General features: G+C 47.1%; 1 protein-coding gene across 2 annotated transcripts in view; it reads left to right on the forward strand.

The window, feature by feature from the left end:
* The first annotated feature begins 18,507 nt into the window (after positions 1 to 18,507).
* The window catches only part of LOC147698871 (uncharacterized), a 100,957-nt gene continuing 97,870 nt past the window's right edge, over positions 18,508 to 21,594 (forward strand). The window contains exon 1 of one of the 2 annotated variants that reach the window (XM_086935483.1): positions 18,508 to 18,830. In XM_086935483.1, coding sequence (XP_086791609.1) covers positions 18,749 to 18,830 — 82 coding nt within the window. In that variant the 5' untranslated portion in view covers positions 18,508 to 18,748. The remainder of the gene's footprint in view (positions 18,831 to 21,594) is intronic. The other variant, XM_086935485.1, reaches the window with a different exon arrangement.

Here is a 21,594-nt window from a genome sequence, read left to right on the forward strand (position 1 = left end):
TTTGAGAGTTATTATCAGCCTTAATATTAAACTCATCCCAAGGCTCAACTTCGACCCCCTTCTGGATAAGATAAAACAAGATTTGGATCGGGTAAATAGTCTTCACCTATCAATTGTAGGTAGAGGCAATTTTTTAAAAATGAATGTGCTACCCAGGTGTCTATATTTATTCTGTGCTATTCCCCTTGCCATCAATGATAAAATATTAAAAACATTAAACTCTTTCCTGTCCAAATTCATCTGGCAGCAAGGCAAGATTCGGAGGTCACATAAACTACTTTCACTACCACTGGAGAGACGTGGGCTTGCTATACCCAATACAATCCTGTATCATTGGGCGACATTTCTTCAACACATTGCTATTTCGATCTGCTTCTCTACCGCTGAAGGCAACGTCGAAATTAGCTCAATACCATCAATATATGAGCTTATACTTGGGCAGAAAGCGAAAGGTCTTTTTCTACGGCATACAGATTTGATGTACTATAGAATGAACTGTAAATTTGCTACTATAACTAGTGCCCTGAGGGTATGGAATAAGATTACTAAGCATATGCATATTGGGAAAATCAATAGGTACACACCTCTGTGGCACTCAAATGTTACAACTGGCATGGATTTTGATGCTATAGTGAAAAAATGGGAAAGGCTTGGTATTAGAACAATTAATGACTTTTTGTTAAGAGGTTTTGAAACTACCTTTTTAGATTTAAAACTGAAATATAATTTGTCTAATGGAGATTACCTTAAATTTGTACAACTGCATGCTAAGCTTAAAGCCAATGAATCAACCATCTGCTTGCTTAGAATCGAAATTATTGATGTAATGAGCAGATCAAAGACTAGATTTGGAATACTGTATGATATCTGAATGACTAAAATCCAGGACGATCTTGAAAAAAACAAAGTAAAGTGGGCAGCCAAACTGGGCGACCCAAATGTTGACATTTATAGAGTTTTAAAATTGACCCACCTTCTTTTTATGTCCAGTAACCTCAAAGCGCAGCTTTTTAAAACTATTTTCAGTCTCTATTATACTCCGGCTAAGTTACATGCATGGGGTAAAAGAGAGAATGACCTGTGTCCCAGGTGTTCACTTGGACCAGCGACCATAATCCACATGTTTAGTAATTGCAGTGAGTTGGACTTAATAAAAAGCATGATCTCAGACTTTTGGGAAGAACTGTTTGGACATAAACTCCCTGATTCTGACTATTTATATTTGTTGGGCTATGACAACTCTTTAAGCCTGTCAAGAAGTGAAGAAAGACTTTTATTTATTGGTACAGCGGTATTAAGAATCATCTTGTCCGCACGCTGGAAAGAGTCTGATCCTCCCAGCTTCCAGATGTGGCTAGCCCGTTTCTTAGCGGTTTATAGCTATGAAACAACTATTTATGCCACAAGGGGCTGCAAAGCAACGAAGCTGGGAGCTGTAATTTGGCTTCCTGTCAGTAACTGGAAAGCAGGAATAAGCCCGACTCTTCGGGGTAGTAATTACTGTTAGAGCTATATATTGTTGATGCTGCTGGTTGGTCCCTGTGTTTGTATCCTCTAACCTTTTTCAAGACGTTTTGATGTCATTGTTTCAGTTTTCAGTTTGTCTGCATCTGCTCCAATATTCTTTTACAGCATATTATTATTGTGTTATGTACTATTTTGAATTGTGTGTTTTTTGACTCGTGTCTGTCCTGGTTCAATAAAAAAAAAAAAAAAGAGATAATGTTCTGAAAAATATTTAGTGAAGTCATTGTATAGTCAATCCTCGACTTTACATTGTGCATGAAATAAGTATATGCTGGTGGCATATCTGCTTTAAATCGACCGTTAAGAATTCACAGACCCATCGGTTCCATGTCTTTAACAAATTGTGTGCCCATTTCATTACTGAAGGAATTAATCTCTTTTCCTAGCTCCTGCTGGGGAATTGACCATTGGTGGTCTTGTGATTGATTTATATCGTCCCTTATAAAAGGTGACATTAGGTTTAGATTAAAGTCCCCAGTGATCACATAGTCTGCTATAGGGTCTTCCAACATTTGTTCCATTAAAAAATTATTAAGAGTTGCACAAGTTGATTCCCTACTAGTATGTGTTGGCTGGATATATACATTAATCAGATATAAGATTTTAGATTTCTGATTAGTTGTTTTATATTTCAGTTTAAGTATTAGAATGTTCGTGCTACTTGAGTCCAGTCGCTCGAAATAAATGTTGCCAGGCCCCCGCTTGGAAGACCGAATTTGTGAGTTTTATTTGCATATTCAAAATGACCTGTGTATCCGTTTACATAAATGGTTTGGTTTCCCACGTTTCCTGTAAAAGAATAATCTGACATGGGCGCAATATAGAATCTATATGTGCATTGTGAATTTTATTTCCCAATCCATTTATGTTCCACAAACATATTCTCACTTGTCCCATCTCTTTTATATTTACAGCAGGGAACTTAGTTCTATTCGGTCATTGTTTCCTATCACTATGTAATGCCATGGTGATCCATTTTTCATTTATTTCTGAGTTTTTTTCTGATTTCCTTTGCGGTGTTGTCAGTCCTATTTCCTTAGAGGATCTACCCCGTGCATTTCTTAGTACTGGAACTATTTGTCTGTCTATTTCTGAATGGTGTAACTGTTTTTCATCAATAATAAGCGGAGTCGGATAAACCTCTGGGACTTGTTTAGTAATTAATATGCCCCAGGCTTTAAATGTCATTTGCTCTGTCAGAATCTGTTCTACTATTATCGAAGAATTTAATGTTAATAATGTGGGAGCCTGGAGACTTTGTTTTCCCGTCATAAATTCAATAGAGATGATATCCTCACTTACAATGTTAGATAAGGGTGGAATTGACTTAAATAATCTGAGTATATTCCCTCGATTAAGTATATCTTGGCTACCTCTGGACTCAAATTCTGGTGTAAAGATGAGTTGTACTTTATCATTTGGTAGGTGATAGGTGATGGTTATAAGCATCTGTTTCCTTGGCTTTCTTTGATTTATAAATATTTATTTTTACTCCTTCCCTGTTTTCGATAAACAGATGATCCAAATCGTGCAATTTTGTGGTCATTTTAACTTCGTCACTTACATTTGGTTTAGAATGTATTACTGTTTTTTCCTCAACATATTGATTTTGATGATAAGTAGTTGTTGGCGTTGTTTTATTAGTGCTCCTATCCTTCCTTATTTGAGAACTGAAGATAATGGGGACACTATCTTCTTCTTCATCTCCTTTTGGTTGCTCGTCCACAGCTTGAGGTGGGCTAACTAAGGTTCTAATGACCCCCTGCTCTTCTAATCTTCTAATCTTCTACTTTCCTCCATCGGTGGTTTTCCTATTTGATTTATTTTAGCACATTTTACTGATATATTTTCACTTGCTGGTTTTTGTTCGAATATAGGAAAATACTTATTTCTCCCATTCTGAATGAGTGATGAAAGCTTATTTTCCCCTCTTAGTTAATCTTTTCCTATATTGTGTCCACTCACATCTATAATTGTTATGTGGTCTTCGTCCGATTGCATTGCGACACAGTGTTTGACTTTTACATTTTTCCTTGCTTTACGTAATTTTTTCCTTCGGTGTTTTTACATCATAGTGAAGCCATCAATATCCTGATCCTTACCTTCCTGTTCTACTCTTGTTTCATTACTACTAGATTCATCCCTTATTTGGTCCAATAATTGTGCATCTAGTGATTGTATTTTTACGCCTTGTACATTAAGTTTAGTCTGCAACTTTATTATGGATGTTACTTGTGTGCCCTCAAGTATTTCTGTTCCAGTCATATTTTCATTCTCAATCTTATCCATAGTATTAGTATTTTTCATGTTGGCTTTGAATTTTTCATAAACGTTCTCATTTTTCTTTTGAATATCCCTTTTAGTATCTTCTATTATGCTAGTCAAAACCTCTTGTATTGTTGCTAGTTTGTCAATAATGGGAAAGTAGATGCATTCCGTGGTCATTTGTTAATTGTCTTTCTGAGCTCTAACTATCAGACCATTAAGCTCAGCAACTTTATTATCAATCCCCGCAACAGAGTTTGCCATCGTTTTTAGAAGATCAATTTGAATATCCATTTTATTGGATTGATATTGTAATGCTTCCAGTGTGAGTTGAAGTTTGATAGAAAATATCCCAACTTAACCCCGTATCTTTATGTTTTGTTCCCATTTGGTTGTTTTGTGCTGTCTTGCCATTTTGATATTTATTATCCAAGGAGTTTGCATGTTCCACCTTGAGGATATCATTTGTTTTTGGGGCAAAATCATTAATTTCATTATTTCCTGTCTCATCACCCCCAATTGGATTGTCTTGTTTTATTCCGTGATGGTCATTATCTTTTTGGATGACGCTCCCGGTTTTAGCACTATGGCAGCTCAATTGTGTATCCAATATTTCCTGAGGAGCTATGTACAACCTTTTCTTGATTTCTACATTTACTTCTATAGGAATCCATATGTGATTTTGTTCCATCCTGCCTCCCTGATATGGTGGATTGTCTTCCAAGGAGTTTGAATCTGAGTTATTTATAGAGCAATTTATGTCCTTAATCAATACATCTGGCACACTTGTTAAATCGGATATATACATTTCTTTTGATTTTTCTTGATGAGTTGTCGCGGAAGATTTAGTTCCGTTTATTATATCTTGGTCTGTAATTTGGAATTCATTGTCCTTTTGTTCCATTATCTTTCTTTGAGAGTTACACATTACGTTTTGTATGCTATTTTGTGTGACTTGCATATTGATTATTTCGCTGCTTATAGGTTTAATGGGGGTCTGTAATTTATTATTTTCCACATGTGGTTGCATTGTCATCAAAACTCCAGTTGGGTCCTTCATAAAGTGAAATCTATGTGGTATTTTACCTCATTTCTCAAACATCCGTGCTATTGGAGAAATTAGAGTCTGATTCAGCCCAACAGTATTTGATTTAACCTTTTTTGACACCCTAGATTGTTGTATTTTCTTTCTACGTTTTGTGGTTGGTCCTAATGTCCTCTCCTTACCAGAACGCATAATTCTGCTGTATGATCACCTTTATGACTAATATATTTTTTTCCCTCGTATTCAGAGTTATCTATCGTTATTATCCAGTACCCACTACCCAGTTCATCTGATTGGTCTGTTGTTCTGTTAGTAAGGGTAATCTGGTCAACTTACAGGGAGTCAGTTAGCACCTGGTTTATTCCTGCTTACCTCTCATTCAGCCTGATGTCCACTGGACGAAAAGAAAGAAAGCTAACAGGTACCGATGGACCGCCTACTCCATTCACTCCAACACCCTTGACCGACCCGTACTATATCTTCTGCACCTCCCCAGACTGTGTGCATTTTTTTCCTGAAGACCCAGTCACAAGATTTTGTGGCCGCCAATGCCTACTCCAACACCAATATGCCGATATTGCCGAACCGCCCAACACCAGTCAAAGGCAGCACAGCACAGGGCAATGTAATGGCGGCGTGATATTGAAATGTCAAGCACCCGGGCACTGGAGGTACCAGGAGCACCAGCCGTCGGGGTCTAGCAGTGAAGGTCAGTTGGGCTCATGCGGGTGGGTGTAAATGCAGGCCCCCTCCTGTAAATGAAAATCAAAGTAAGCAATGCTATACAGCAATGCGGAAGAATCTCTCCAGGTCCCGTTTCAACTCCTGTTCTCCTTCTGGAGTGGATACCACCCCCCCACAGCACCAAAGTCTGTTTTACTATGTGGCCGTTCCTCCTCTATGGCCCATATAATTCCCCCACAACACCAGAGACTGATTGCTCACCTCTGCTAGGGTCAAGGGCTTGGGTTTACTATCTGCTGCTTTCTGTTGCCCCCAGGTCGCTGGTAATTGCTCTGCCGGATGTTCCCTCTGTTGATCCCTCTGCTGATCACTAAATCTCCAGGCTCCAGACTGGTCCCACTGCTCCTGCGGCCCCTGCTGCCTATGGGGTGGCTCTGGAGTGGCCCTGGCTGCTACTGTTGCCTCTGCCTGGTCGCCAGAATGCTCCCGCCTGAATGCTCCCGCTGCCGGGAGCCTCGCTGTCGTTTCTGCAGTTCCCAGGATGTTCCCGGGGGTTGTATGACTATCCATCGTCCACATTATCATTGCGGGAGTTCTCATCGCGGCAATTACATCGCAAAGGCGGTCACACCGGCAATATTCTCATCGCACGTTGTTGCGACGCAAATGCTGCCATGTAATTGGATCACGTGTCACATCGGTGACTTTACGTTGCGCGACATGACAACGCGATGTTTGAGCCCACATGTTTAAAATCTTTTCAGCCAATGGGTTGGTGGGGGGTGGGGGTATATATCGTATTGCCCACCGTGTCTACAGCCATTTGTGCCTGTGTCATGACCCTGTAGACAGACTTTGCAATCGGTAAGTGTCCACTGTTTTTGGTTGTCCTTGCTTTGCCTCCCTCTGGTTTGTGCAGCCGTGGCAGTAGAGGGAAGGCCTACGTTTGCAGCATTGTTTATTTTGCGCTGCAATAGCTCATCCCGCGCTGCGCTGATGTGCTGGTTCCCAGCCGCTAGGCACACAACTATTGTCCCCTGATTAATTTCCAAAATATGCATCCTTTTCACCAAGCAGAGCTGAAAATGATGGTGAAATGTTAGCTGCTTTGTTTACCCACCACGCCGAGCAATGTGACAAACCCAGCCCCGTGCAGATCGTTTCTGCAATGTGCTTTTTATGTTAGTTTCTGTAGCGATATCTTATGATCATTAGCCTTCTTTCTCTCCAAGGAGCGCATCTTTGTATTAGAAAAATCCTCAGGCAAATATAATTAAACAGCATGGCCATTAATCTCTTGGGCAGACATATGTCAACATCCATGATAATGTGCATAGGCCAACTGGAGCAAAGGCAGATACAGCTCGCAGAGAGCATCCTTTCTGAGACTGCTCGATCTTAATGTTTTTACTGTGTCAGCAGAACAATGGGAGATTCTCTCTCTAACTCTAATAAAAAATTTATGAGCCCTTGCGTCACTTTTACGCTGCTGGTGCGTCACTTTTTGTGATGCACCAGTGGTGTAAAACATGCGCCTTGTTGCGCCATAATTACAAAGTGACGCATCTAGGTAGATGCGTCACTTTGTAAACCCCTGCTCCACATTATACCTGCGCCAGGTATAATGTATGCAAGGGGGGCGTATTGACGCAAGAAAGGGTCGTAGAAGTGACGCAGTGAAATCATTGAGATTTCACTGCGTCACTTTTAGGACGCCGTTGCGTCAAAATCTTGCGCCTGCCTCACAGCAGGCGTAAGACTGACGCAGGCCCTTTCACATGGGGCCTGGCCCCATATGAAAGGACGCATTGCTGGAGTTGCGTCACTTTTGTTACACACTCCAGCAATGCGTCACTTTTGAGCTTACAGATACGTCAGAAATACTGACGTATCTGTAACTCCTTGCGCCATGATGCGTCATAATGTAAATATGACGCACCATTGGTGTCGCAAGGAGAGTGCAATGAAAAGTGACGCATCGCTGTTTTCACGCAGCGATGCGTCACTTTTCATAAATGAAGCCCATGGTTTTCAAATTAAAATCGAGAATAACAATATTGCTCTGACATAAAAGCCATTTTTTAAGCAGTAATAAATAAATAGGATTTATACTGCATTCCTAGATTTCTGATCCTCTGTACTCTGTGGGGTGGGGTGGGGAACAGGGTGCGGCGGCAGAGGGGGGGTGGCCTCTGTTTCACTCGTTTTTGTGGCCTTCTGCCCTCTGTTTCCCTCGTTTTTTGTGGCCTTCTGCCCTGTTTCACTCGTTTTCCCCTTGTTTTTTGTGGCCTTCTGCCCTGTTTCACTCGTTTTCCCCTTGTTTTTCGTGCGCTTCTGCCCTCTGTTTCCCTCGTTTTTCGTGCCCTTCTGCCCTCTGTTTGCCTCGTTTTTTATGGCCTCCTGCCCTTTGTTTCAATCGTTTTCCCCTTGTTTTTCGTGCCCTTCTGCCTCTGGTAAAACTTTTCGCGTAGTCTGTGCATTCTGACTACCTAGCTTCCATCGCACATGTACTTAATTCCTTTCCGTAAAGACGTTTGTACTTGTCTATGTTGGATTTCATCATCTGAATTCTTACTGTAGTGTACCATAATCCGATCTGTAAATTGTACCCCTTTGTAAAAAAAATATTTTTAGGGATATGTACCATACTTAAATTGTTAATGCATTGTGTCATTGTTTTTTGTTGTTATTTTTTGGGCTAATAAATACCTAGTAAGTATTTAAGTATTTGATATCAATGCAATGTAAAGATAATAAAGATAATAAAAATGTTCCAAATTGTTTATTGTGTTTTTTTTGGGGTGACATTACATATCACCTTCATTTATATTTAGAATTATCCATTGGCTTCATTTTTGCATGGCACATCACAGCATTGTGTCCGAATCATCATCCATCCATCCACCCACCGATTCACCACACACACATCCATCCACCCAGCCACCCATCAATATTGACATATGCGCCATTATAACATCCACCATCAGCCATCCTTCCACCCATCCTTAATTCATGCATCCATCCACCCAGTAGTGATAGCGACTTTTTTGTTTTTCAAATTTACATCTGCGCCATTATAAAATATCTAGACTGTGAATACATAAAAAGGTAAGGTAGCGCTGCGCTTGTAAGTGTGGCAACTTCATAGGAGGCTTGAACCCTGGTTGAGAGCACCAAAGTCAGCAGAGCTATCCATCAGACCACATCCTCTCACTGTCATCGATGCAGTAATTCTAAGATATATAAAATAATAACAACGTTTCTGTTGGGATTGTGTCGCACAACAAGATTGTAGCCAGCATCTCAGATTGTTGCATGCGTCCCATCTCAGACCGTTTCTGTTCTGCATTTTTATAAAGTTGGGCATGTACGTGACATTGCAATGGCATAAGTTCGGCATGTATGTGATAATGTAATGGCATAAGTTGGGCATGTACGTGACATTGTAATGGCATCATTTTTTAAAGTTTTTTCAGCCTGTTAATTGCATGCAATGTTTCTGTTCTGACAAGGAAAAGCCCATTTTCTATTGCATTGTAATGGCATCTTAACATCGCATGCGTTGTAATTGCATGCGATTTTAATGCCATCCCGCCGTTGTAGCATGTAGACTAAAAGGCTGCGATGTAAAAGTGTATTTACATCGATGTAATGGGTATTTCCCGTTCCCGGACCGCAGAAAGCTCTCGCGGCACCTGGAATGCTCCCGCGGCTCCTGCCGCTACCGGAGTCTCACTGTGGCTCCCACCGCTACCGAGTTTTCCCCGTGAACCATTCCTGCCACGTTTACCGCGGCCGCGGGGGGAGACCGCACAAGACTTACGCGGCTTCTGCCGGCCTTGCCCTACCCCTCCTCGCGCAATAAACAGACCAGGCAGTGTTAAGCGTAAAAGGCCATTTTTTTAGTCCAGGCTGCGTAATCTTACAAAACAGTAAACATCAACAATAAATAACTTCAAACCCCCAGAACACTTCACTTCTCACTCGCTTCACCCGTTCTACATCCTCAGGACCACTCCATGCCCCATACCGTATCTCATTCATATCCACCAATCACCTGTCATCCTGCCCGATCCTTGTGACCTTCCAGCCATGCCTCTAGCTGCCATTCAAACTTCCCCCCAAGGGATGGGTGTGCCCCCTCTTGACCCCCTCTACCTTCAAAGTACCGCCTAGTGCAGCTCTGGCCAAAACTGGCGAGCCATAAAACCAACCCACAAACACACCCCAACTGCAGGGCGGGTGGGTGGTCTTCGCTAAACCCTCCCGATGGTGCCAGGCAACAGGAAGAGGAAGTCCCCTTCCTCCCCTGTGCCTTATACCCACCACCTAAACTCCTCCCCTTCCCCTGCCTGTCCTATCCCTGCGCGAATGACCCCGGGGGAAGACTAGTCTGCGACTTTGCTTCCCCCGGGGCCCGGCATCGCGCAATAAACTGACCACGCAGTGTTAAGCGAAAAAGGCCATTTATTAGACCAGGCTGCGCAATCTTACAAAAGAGTGAACATCAACAATAAATAACTTCAAACCCCCAGAACACTTCACTTCTCACACGCTTCACCCGTTCTACATCCTCAGAACCACTCCATGAAATGAATGAATGAAATGAAATGAAATGAAATGAAATGAAAAAGGATTTATAAAGCGCATGGCTGCCCGGGAGCGTCCCAGCGCTGAAGGTGCAGTGGAAACTGAGGAAGGACAGGGGGGGTGAGAGGCATACATTTTGTTATTATTGTGGGAAAAGATATGCCTTCAGAAGTTTGCGAAACTTCATATGGTTCGGTTCGATTCGCATCCGGGCTGGCAGGGAGTTCCAAAGGGTGGCTGCTGTGACCGAGAACCGTCGCCCTCCAGTGCGGGCCTTTTTGACTCTATGAACAGTGGCCAGGTTGCCTTGGGATGAGCGCAGGGACCTAGTAGTTTTATAGGGATAGAGTATTGTCCCTAGCATTGGGGGTCCTTTACCCTGCAAGGATCTGTGAGTGATACACAGAGCCTTAAATTTGATCCTTTCTTGGACAGGCATCCAGTGGAGGGCTCTGAGTGATAGTTTTGCTGATGCTCTCCGAGTGGTGCCTGTCAACAGCCTTGCTGCTGTGTTTTGGGTGCGCTGAAGGATATTAATAGTAGATTCAGGCGCAGCCAAAAACAGGGCGTTGCTGTAGTCCAATCTGGACAAGATGAGACCTTGAATGAGCAGCTTTTGGGAATGTTTCGGGAGTAGGGAAAGAATCTTCCGGGCTGAGCGAAGTAGGCCCACACAGGCGCCAGACATTTTTTTGGCCTGTGTTTTCATGGAGAGGTCTTGCTCCAGCCAGAACCCTAGGCTTTTGAGTTCTTTCTTAGGATGTGGGAGAGCTCCTAGACACAGTGGCCATATAGAGGTGGGAAGGGATGTTATTCGATGACCTAGAAGCATAAGCTTTGTTTTTGTGCCATTTAATTTGAGTCGCGAGTCGCACATCCAGTTATAAATTCCTGCAAGGCAGTCATGCAGTTTTCTGATTTTGTCTTTTTCCAGTGAGAGTGAGACAACCATTTGGGTGTCGTCAGCGTATGTGACGGCTTTGATCCCAAAGGGAGTGACAACATCCTCCAGGGGGGCCATGGAGACGTTAAATAAGGTAGGGCTCAATGAAGAGCCCTGAGGAACCCCACACTGGAGGGGGAAAGACTTGGAGTGTACATTTCCTTCACAGACCTCGAAGGTTCTGTCCTTCAGAAGTGTGCGGTGCCTCTCACCCCTAGATTAAGGAGACGTTGGATCAGGATATCATGGTCCACAGTGTCAAATGCAGTGCTTAGATCCAGGAGGATCAGTAATGCAGATCCTCCTGAATCTAAGATGCACCTTGCTTCTTCGACCACTGTGAGAAGGGCGGTCTCAGTCCCCTGACCCGGGTGAAACCCGGTTTGCGAGGGGCGGAGCAGATGCCCCATACCGTACCTCATTCATATCCACCAATCACCTGTCATCCTGCCCGATCCTTGTGACCTTCCAGTCATGCCTCTAGCTGCCATTCAAACCTCCCCCCCAAAGGATGGGTGTGCCCGCTCCTGACCCCACTCTCCCTTCAAAGTACCGCCAACCAGGGAACCTCCTGTAGGGTGGTCCCCTGCCCCACCCACCCACAGGTCCGCTGTCCCAAACCCTCGTGCCCATCCATGCTCACTCCTTGCAACACCATATCGCCTCATTCCACAACTTGCTCACCACATCCCGCATCTCCATCATATAGTACGCATTCCCCAAACGCGACAAGTGCACTCCGTCGTCCCTGAACACTAAAGGCTCCTCCAGTCGAATGCCTTCATGCGAGATCACTTTAATGTCCTTGTCCCCGCAAAAAAGTCTCATGGCCCTATTGAGTTTTCTCCTCACTTTTTCAATAGCCCCGTGTTTCATTGCCCCCCTCCAGATTTTCCTGGGTACTAATTCCGTCCAGGCAATGCAAGTCCCTGCAAGCCTTGACTTCAATACCTCCAAATGAATAATCAACAAGCCCGGGCATCCTTTTTGCGGGACCATCTTAGCGAGCCAAGGCAATAGTGCCCCCCATCGCATACCCCCTTTTCCCCACCAGTGCACCTCATGTAAGTGTCCTTTCAGTCCCAGGTTACGGCCCTACACCTGCTGTTCTGCGTACTTAGACGCCCAGTGCACGAAGGAGTGCCCCACAATCCAGGTTACCGTCTTGCTCCCCGGTCCGCCCAAGCAACCTACGAAAGAAAAATATGTTAGCACAAATCTACAGCCCCCAAAACCTCCCCCACCAGGTACCACACACGCCGACTAACTTCCTCACATACCTCTCACAACAGCGAGACTTCCATCTGCCAATCCGCCTAATCCTATCCCAGGACCACCCCAATCCGGCCGCAGCTGTCGCAGCCCCGATACGAAAGGAGTGAGTACCGAAACCAGAAGCCTCTAAACCGAGCACGCGCAAAGCCATGCGCAACACCGCCAACAACTGGCCAGCTGTCACTCGTGCCCCTGAGTCATGACAGAAAATTTCGCCATGCGTCACTCGCGCGGCCCCCACAAACCTCCGCCATTCAGCCACCGGGTACACTCTACCCCCAATCACCTCATTCAACAACACCCACGTACCCCTACCCAACTGATCCATCTTAGAGTACCCCAACCAAATCCCCAAGCCCCCCTCATCCACCCGAATCTCCTCGTACGCCCTACCAGCTAGCGCCCTCGTGCCCAACAATTGAGACACCCAAACGCACCAAAAAACATCCACACCATACACAACCTGAAAATCCGCACCTCAGAGAGATCATAGCAACAATCCGGCAACCCCCCAACCAGCCGAACCAACAGGTCAAACGTAACTGCCTTCCGCAGCCTACCCCCCCAAGCCTACGCTCCCTACCCCAACCTCGGAGCATTCTGTTCACAATCACATCCTTTGTAGGATCAAACCCCAGAAACAAACTACAATAAAAAGATTTCCCTGCCAGTTTTCCAGATATCGTAGCCGCAGTCAATCCCTTATCGATACAACACAGCACAAAATGCCCCACACCCTGTTCCAAGTCGGCCCGGTCACACAGACTCGACTCCTGGCTCCATTCCATGAATGCCCCAAACTCTGACCATGCCAGCTAAAGAACGGTGATGGATTAAACCCAGATCTTTTGACTGGGTGTGAGTGTTTGATTGATTCAGATGCTCCGTCCATCACCACCCCCTTTTGTACCGCTTTCATGCCAGCTTATACGTCTTTCTCATGGTGTCAGCAACAGAGCGCTCCACCAGGCCAATCATCCTCACTCCCCCAAGGCCCAGATGCCGTCCGGAAGCTCGGCCTTGCACATATCTGCTCTCGGTGCCAGTTGCCGGAACCGCTGCCACTGCGAGCGAGACAAAGCATCCGCAATGTCATTATTCGCCCCAGGGACATGCTTAGCCCTAAACACCACATTCAGATGCAGGCAAGCCAACATGAACCTCCGCAACAACCTCAGCACTCTCAGGTCCCTAGCTCTCTGGCGATTCACCAGCTCCACCACCGTCATGTTGTCGACGTGGAAAAGCACGGATATTTTCTGAAACTCCTTCCCCCAAACCTCCAGCGCCACCAGCAGAGGAAAGAATTCCAGAAAAGCAATGCTCCTCCCTTGTTTCAACCAGTGCTCAGGCCAACTCTCCGCACACCACCTCCCAGCCCAGAAAATGCCAAACCCCGCTGACCCAGCTGCATCAGAAAAAATTTGACATTGCCAAACCGCCCTTTCCTCGTCAAAGTCCAGAGAAACACCGTTGAAGTCCGTCAAGAATGATATCCGGGTCCTCAGGTCTGCCCGCACCCCCATGGACATTGCCATGCAGAGCCGCCAACAGAATGTCCGTCCTGCTCTGACCACCCTACACGCAAAGTTCAAGAAACCCAACAGCTTTCGCACTGCTCTCAAAGCAATCCGCTTCTCCTCGCTCGCCCACAACAGTATTACAGTCACCTTGGCACCTGGAAGGCGCACCCGCAACTGCACAGAGTCCAACTCAATTCCCAGGAACGTCAAACAACAGCTGGGGCCAGCCGTCTTTTCGGGGCGCCAAAGGAACACCGAAGCGGCAAGCCATCTCCTGAAACCGCGACAGGGCCCTGCCGCAGTCTCCCGAGCCCGCCTTTCCCAGGAAGAGAAAATCATCCAAATAGTGTGTGACCTCACGGCACCCACTAAGCCTCACCACCGCCCACTGCAGGAAAGTACTAAAGAGTTCAAACAGGGCACATGAGATGGCGCACCCCATGGGCAAAACCTTGTACACATAGATGGCCCCCCCAAACTGCATCCCCAGGAGCAAAAAATCCACCGGATAGATGGGCAGCAGACGGAAGGCCGACTTGATGTCACATTTCGCCAATTCGGCCCCCAGCCCACAGACTCTCACCAAACGGATCGCATCATCCACGGACGCATAAAGATCCCTGGAGTCCTCCTCTGTAATAAAGTCGTTAACTGACTGGCCCTCCGGCCACGAGAGGTGGTGAATCATCTGAAACGCCCCCTCCTCTTTCTTAGGCACCACCCCTAAGGGAGAAATGATCAGATCCTCCAAAGGACAATCAGTAAACGGGCGTGCTACCCTTCCCTCCTTAACCTCCTTCAGCAACTTAGCAGACACCACCCCAGGCAATTCCTTCGCAGACCGTACATTGTCAGCCCACCTCCGCACCCTGGGACCCTGATAGCCTACCCGAAAGCCCTCCGTGAAACCCCAGAAAAGCTGCAATGCCGCCTCCTGGTCTGGGTAACACGAGACTCACGGGGCCATCACCTCCACCCTAACCGGTGTAGGTGCCCTTTTGCCCAGGGTGGCCCTGTCCCTTCGCGTTCTGCCACTGCTCCGAGGGGGTGACAAGTGTAAGGCATTTGGTGAGGGCATGCTTCCCGCTGCACTTGGAGCACCCGTGTTTAAACTTACAGGGGTATCAGGAGCAGTACCCCCTGTTGTAGCTCCAACAGGCCCCCGTCGTCTATCCCCCTGGCTTACTGGGCTGACCAGATGTAATGGTACTGGGCACCGCACCTCTCCCCGCCCCGCCCCGCCGTGGGCGGGACGCGGCGGAAAAGACTGATATGCCACCGGCAAACCGCTGGCAGTATGTGTCGATGCGGTAGAATGCGTGGACGCCATCCATTGCACCCAGAGCTCCTAGTCCACTTCCCCCCAATTCTTCTCAGGGTTCGCACTGACTCTGGCCCTGAATTCTTCATCATAGCTCAACCATGCAACCCCCCCAAACTGCATTTGAGCCTTGCGAATGATGTCCATATACTTCAACAAAGCGATAGCCCTATCCAAGTACTTCTCACAATAAATACTGGCATATATCAAGAATGCCGAAGTCCAGTTCTCCATCGTCACCGGTACCCTGGGCCGCCTAGCCAGCTCCCATTCCTCCTCCTTCGAGCCCTCCTTAGCCTGGACCTCTCTATGCAAGAGCTTAAAGACACCTACAAACTTGTGCTTCCAAATCCTCGTCCTTACTTTCTCAGATAAATGTGACCCCAAAGGCATCGCCAGACCCATGTAGGGGAGCTTCCTCGGCAGTTTCACTCCCTTATCGTCCTTATTGTCCCCTTTGTCCGTCTGCACCCCGGCCGTAGCCACCGACTTACCATCCACCCTCTTACCATCCACAGGTGGTTTGCCCGTTGGCGTCTCAGGCTACCCGATCGACCCCTCCCCCATGCCCACCGACCTACACGCCTTCTTCCTACCCCCCTTTGGACCGTCATCCCAGGCCGACCACCAAGACCCCTCACCTGTGACTGCGGGCCGCAGCTCCCAGGGCTGTCCTGCGGGCGTCGACACCTTAGCCGCCACCGCCTTGTCCTTGCCTTTCGTCGTCGTCGGGGCCTGTAAAACACCAAGCTCGCTGTTGTCCACCCTGCCGGCTGCGTCATCCCGCACCTCCCCCTGCTCAAGCTCATACTCTCCTCACCGTAATCCAACTCCAGCACTGGTTCCACTTCCACAGTCGCACTCAACACGTCCTTCACTGCCCTCTTCACACCTTTCTGCACGCCAACTAACACATGCGACACATTCGACACACGCGCCGCCGGTGCCCGGGCCTGCGGAGGAGGGACAGCCGCCGCGGACCGCCCTACTGCTTCAGGCCTGCGTCTCAGGGCCGTTTTGCGCCCCGCTAGGCTCCCCCGGGCTCTGCCGACAGCTGCCGGCTTGGATCCCCTCCAACCCCTCAGGTCGCTCCAGCCTGAGTGGGCCCCAGCACCATCGGGCCTCAAAGCCGTCAAGGCGTCCCTGCTCCTAGCATCCTGCTCACAGGTCCCTCAGTGTCGCTTTCCTGGCTTTTGTGCGCCTTTGCGCCTCCTCTAACTTCGCCGCCCGTTCCTCCTCTGAGGTCGGGGTAGGCGGCCCTTCCAACTCAGTCCCCCACACTTCTCCTACCCTGGCCATAGTCTGCTCCGCCCACCTAGCCTCCTGAATCTCCTGAATCTGCTCCATTAGCCTCTGTTCCCTGACCCTGTCCTCCCATGACATGGGCCCCCAAACCTGGGGAGGCGGGGGCGGGCAGTAGCCCAGAAAACCCCCCCTTGTTGGCATGAACCCCCCCAGAACAGGCCCCGGGGGCACCCCCCCCCGACCCACAGGAGCCGGGTCCCCACCTAGCTCCCCGTGGCCCTCAGGCCTCCCGGCCGCCTGCCGCCCCTCTGGGCAGGGGTAGGTCCCCTGGAACTGGTGGACAAATCAATGGGGGCATCATCCCATTGCCCCTCGCCTTCTAAGGCAGGTCCCCCTTCCATGCCCTGCTCATGCCTGATCCACTACCTGATCCCCCCCCAGGGCCCATGCCCACACCACCGTCCCCTGCAGTGCCCTCAGATGAGCTAGCAGGCACATCACCAAGACCCGCCCCCTCAGCCAAGCACACTGGCCCCCAGGCGTCCACAGGCTGTGTCATGGGAGGCTCCACCCCCCCAGACACAGCCCCAGAGGCCCCAGGCAGGAACTGAAGCGGAGAGAAGACTCGGGGGCACGCTCTTGCGCTTCCCACCCCCCGCTGAGTCTCTGGGCGCTACGCCCCCCTCCGCTCGGTCACCTGCCACTGAACAAGAGGGGTGTCATCCTGGCACGCCAGCACCGCCGCCGCGACCCCGGCCGAGGCCGCGCGCCTGGCCTAAGAAACCCGGCTGCAGCAGGTCCTCCCTGCCCGCGCGGGCCAACAGCAGCAAGGCCGCGCGCACCTCCTCGGACGACACTCCCGACATGGCCAGGTGACATGCAACAAGCGTACGATGACCCAGCTGCCTGCAAGGAGCTTGCGACGCCCAAGAACCAACAATAAACCCCCCGGCCTACTCTAAACTACCTCGTAACTGTACTCCGCTATCCTTTGCTAAACCCTCCCGATGGAGCTAGGCAACAGGAAGAGGAAGTCCCCTTCCTCCCCTGTGCCTTATACCCCCCACCTAAACTCCTCCCCTTCCCCTGTCTGTCCTATCCCTGCGCGAATGACCCCGGGGGAAGACTAGTCTGCGACTTTGCTTCCCCCGGGGCCCGGCATTCCTCACGCTCCCGCACACCTCAAGGGAGCAGGGAGCGGAGGAACGGGCAAGACACAAGTCAGGAAACTGTTTGCACCAGCGCCAAAAGGGGATATGCGATATGCGAAGGGTCGAGGTAGTCAAGCCATCCCAGCGCGTCTTCTCGCTCACGTCCCCCACCGGCAATGCACAGCACTCTGCAATCTACCGGCTCAGTCTGAGCAAAGACACGCGAGCGGGATCTGAAAAATACATATGTGCAGGTCCTGAAGAATTGGTTGAAATTATTTGTTTCTGTGCCAAGCTGGCTGAATGACTTCACAAATGTTGATTCTAGACATGAATATAAATTAATAAAATGATATGTACGAAAAAGAGCACCCATGGGAAATTACATTTTCTTTCATGACATGTGTGCATTTTTACGATCTTCCCCCTCTACACCCTTCTTTGAACATTTTTGATCATTTTTAAATGTATTATTTTTTATTTTGCTTCTTTTTTCTATTTTGCATTTTTAATTGCAGTGTTTATTTGTGTTCTTCTGTCTTCGTGCAAGAAAAGCCTCACTGCCCTACATCTGAGGCTGTGCTTAGAAAATATTTTGTAGTATGTGCTTGAAGCGAAAACGATAATGTGCAGGAGCAATGACTAGAGAGTTCAAATGAATAGGTTATAGTGAAACTCCGTAAAGTATGCCCTGCCCTTCTAATCCCCTGACACAGTCATGCTGCGGTGGTATATTGCCCTTTGAGCTGATAAGTAACTCCTGGCAGTGAGAATGCACCTTATTACATCTGTATCTCAGGGAGGACTTCAGTTTGCACTGACATTAATATATACTTTGCTCTGCTGTTATACGATTGTTAGGTCAACATAAAAGATATGAGACAGCGACACCTCCCTTTTAAAGCATCAAAATGTTCTTAAAGATTAACTTATCTTCCAGGTGTTCGTTTCTTGGCTACTGACTGATGCATCTCTGGGCCAGGGCTTGCACAGGGAGTGTTCTTAGCCATGCTATAAGTATGGGTTCAGTACAGCCCTGTAATGCCTCCCTTGGTAAATATTCCCGAGTCCCCTTAAACAAATAGGGCGGAACGGATAAAATGATGGCCCGGTACAAGTATTGATCCGAGGCCTCCATTCGGCTATTGATCCGAGGCCTTCCAGGGACCCGGAGCCACCATGGTGCACACGACATCCTTGCTGCTGGCAGCAGTCCTGGTCACTGGTTTCAGCAACGTGGCAGAAGGACATGACGAGCAATGTAAGTGCCTCCTGCGCGTGATGCTTCTCAGTACAACAGTATAGGGCTAAACTGATCACCAGGAAAGGGCTTAAAGTGGGACGGGTCCTGCCGGTGCTCAGCACTGGCACCTCTAAAGAGCAGGCGTTGAGACGGGTCCCAACATTTTTTCCCAAGCTCTCAAGGTGAAAAAAAATCTTACCCCGGCAGCAGTACCATCCTTCACTGACTTTGATGTAATTTAAAAACTGACTCGTCTCAACATTTTAAAACTGAAGCATTTTCAATATTATATACAACGAAGCCATAGTTGGTGCTTATTTATCATATGCAACTAGCAACCATTGACAAAGCCAATAGTCCTGGCTTGTTGGAGGTGTCATGTCATATGTTGTATCATATATCTGGATGGCAGGCAAGCAGCAGACTATGCTAAGCCCAGATTTTTAGCGAATGTCTTTATAAGCTAAAAGCTTAGTTACATGGGCCACACCCCTTTGAGAGACCCCCTGGTTTTTTCATCCCACTTAAAGCCCTGGGTGCCAGTGCCAGGGTGCGCTAATCGCAATTTTGTGCTACTCGCCAGGACGAGTTCTTCCAGGTTTTCCCAGCCTTGGGCAGATAGCTTTGGGTTGGAAGTTTGCACATATGCTTTATAGCACATATACAGTAAGAGCATTGGCAAATACCACCCAACCTGGAATACCATTTTCTGTTGCAGCAGAAAAATGTCGGTAGTATGCATCGAAGTCTAAGCTCTATAAGAGAAGTTATTCATCTGTCTTGGGTTCATCATGGGTTAAAGCGCTGTTTTGTAAAGGAAGCATACTTATGAATTTATTGTAATAATGAATCTTATTTGCACTGGTTTTGTGTCATAACCAAAATGTTTACTCTTATTTACAATACCAGTTCTGTGGAATGCGCAGCACCCTTCATCTGCAGATGCTCTCATTCCAAGGTGCCAGCCCATACATAATGATCCTTTAGCCTCCTTTCAGGGTCTGGGTGCCCAACCTCTACACCATTTTTATAAATGTTGGGTAAAGATGTTTTCTTACTTAATCAGTTCACAGATTCCCATATACAGTTGCTATCTGGTTGTCGCGAATGAATTAGGAGGCTCAACCCTTAACTGAGTTTTGATTTATTACATTTTAAGATTCTAATTTCCAAGTTAATTCCTTTGTACACTCATTTGAAGTTTGCACCCAAGCTCTAGTCACCCCAAAGGAGTATAAGGTCCAGATACACTAACAGTTTGTGTTGCTTGACTGTGATGCAAAGCAGCGCAGAGCAAAACGTTGACACTTTCCAGCACAAAGTTCTCTTTGTTCTGGAAAGGAATCGTAAACCTGGATATGCGTGCGAATGCTATGCCTCCTATGCCTCCCCCGGGGATGGCATAGGCAGGTGCAACGAGGAGAAATATTTTCACTTCTCCTCGTTTTCTTTTCCTCTTTCTATTCGTGCTGCCAGTGGCGGACGGTGACATTTGCAAGTGGTGGGCGTAACATGATTGTCATACTTCACCGTAGCGAGCGAGCGTAGCGAGCGAGCACAAACACCCAAACAAATTTTGAAAATATAGTGAAAAAATGGTGCATTTTCAAGCAAATTTGAGAAAGCAGGAAGGTTAATAAAGCAATTATGAAAGTGCAGTTATTACATTATTAAAGAGATGACCCTATCATCATGGAAACAGTCTAATCCAAACAGCTGGGTAAGCCCCTCCTTTAGAAGAGAAAAAAGCAACCCCAGACCGGTTCCCCTTATTTGGGCCTTATCAGTGGGGTGCAGCTTGAGTCCTTTGGCACACTGAGCACTGACCTATGCCAGGGCATGCCTATTGCAATTAAGACATCAGCTGCAACAAACATTTACTTTACACAAATGAGAAATGATCCTGTTCCCCATGGTTCTAGTCCATCCCAAACTGCTGGACTGGTGCTGGTCTTAATATTAGCACAATGTGTTTTTGTACACATTTTTAACTCATGTGCTTGGGTCTAATGAACCCTGTAAACGTTTTGAATTCCTGCAATTCAAATTCAGTGATGCTTTAAGAAAAGGTTTGTCGTGGCCTATAGGGCCATCAGGCAGTGTCAGAGGGGCTAATCTGATAGGTCAGTGTGTGGGCTTGTTGGTGGACTGGGTTTTTGAAGGTTTCTTGAGCTTTTTTATGGCCTGGTGACCCATTTTTAGTTTGATTTTCCTGTTACCACAAACATTGCCTGCAGCAAGATCATATACAAGCAGTCTCCAATACCTTGCAAAGCACTTAATTGTCTTTGTGAATTTGAAAGTGCCCTAATTGCAAATGGGGGACACTTTTTTTTGTTATCTGATTCACTGATATGGGCCAATGTTATTTTGGTGCTGGGACTATTTTTCGTCCAAGCCTACCCTGTAAAATCTAATACATTGGTATTTATCCCACTTCTGGAGGGGTGAATCCAATATTTTGTATATCAACCAACTATGCTAATTACCCTAGCAAGGTTAATTTTATGCAAATGTATCTTGTCTGGATGTCATAAAATCTGCTATGGATCCCGCCATATTGAACCAAGAGTGAGTCTAAGGGAAATATTTAACTTTGTATTTTAAAATGAAAAAATCACATTTCAGTCAAAAACATAATCAGTAGCTTAGCTCACATTGCATGTATTCCTCAATTTTCTTAACCCGTTAACCGCCGCGGTAATTCCGCCGCGGTGCGGGCGTTTCCGTGCACGGGTGGGGCGCCATCGGCCAATGGCCGACGGCAGCACTGGGCAGGTGG

This window comes from Lissotriton vulgaris, chromosome 8, assembly GCF_964263255.1.
Source record: "Lissotriton vulgaris chromosome 8, aLisVul1.2, whole genome shotgun sequence".
NCBI lineage: Eukaryota > Metazoa > Chordata > Amphibia > Caudata > Salamandridae > Lissotriton > Lissotriton vulgaris.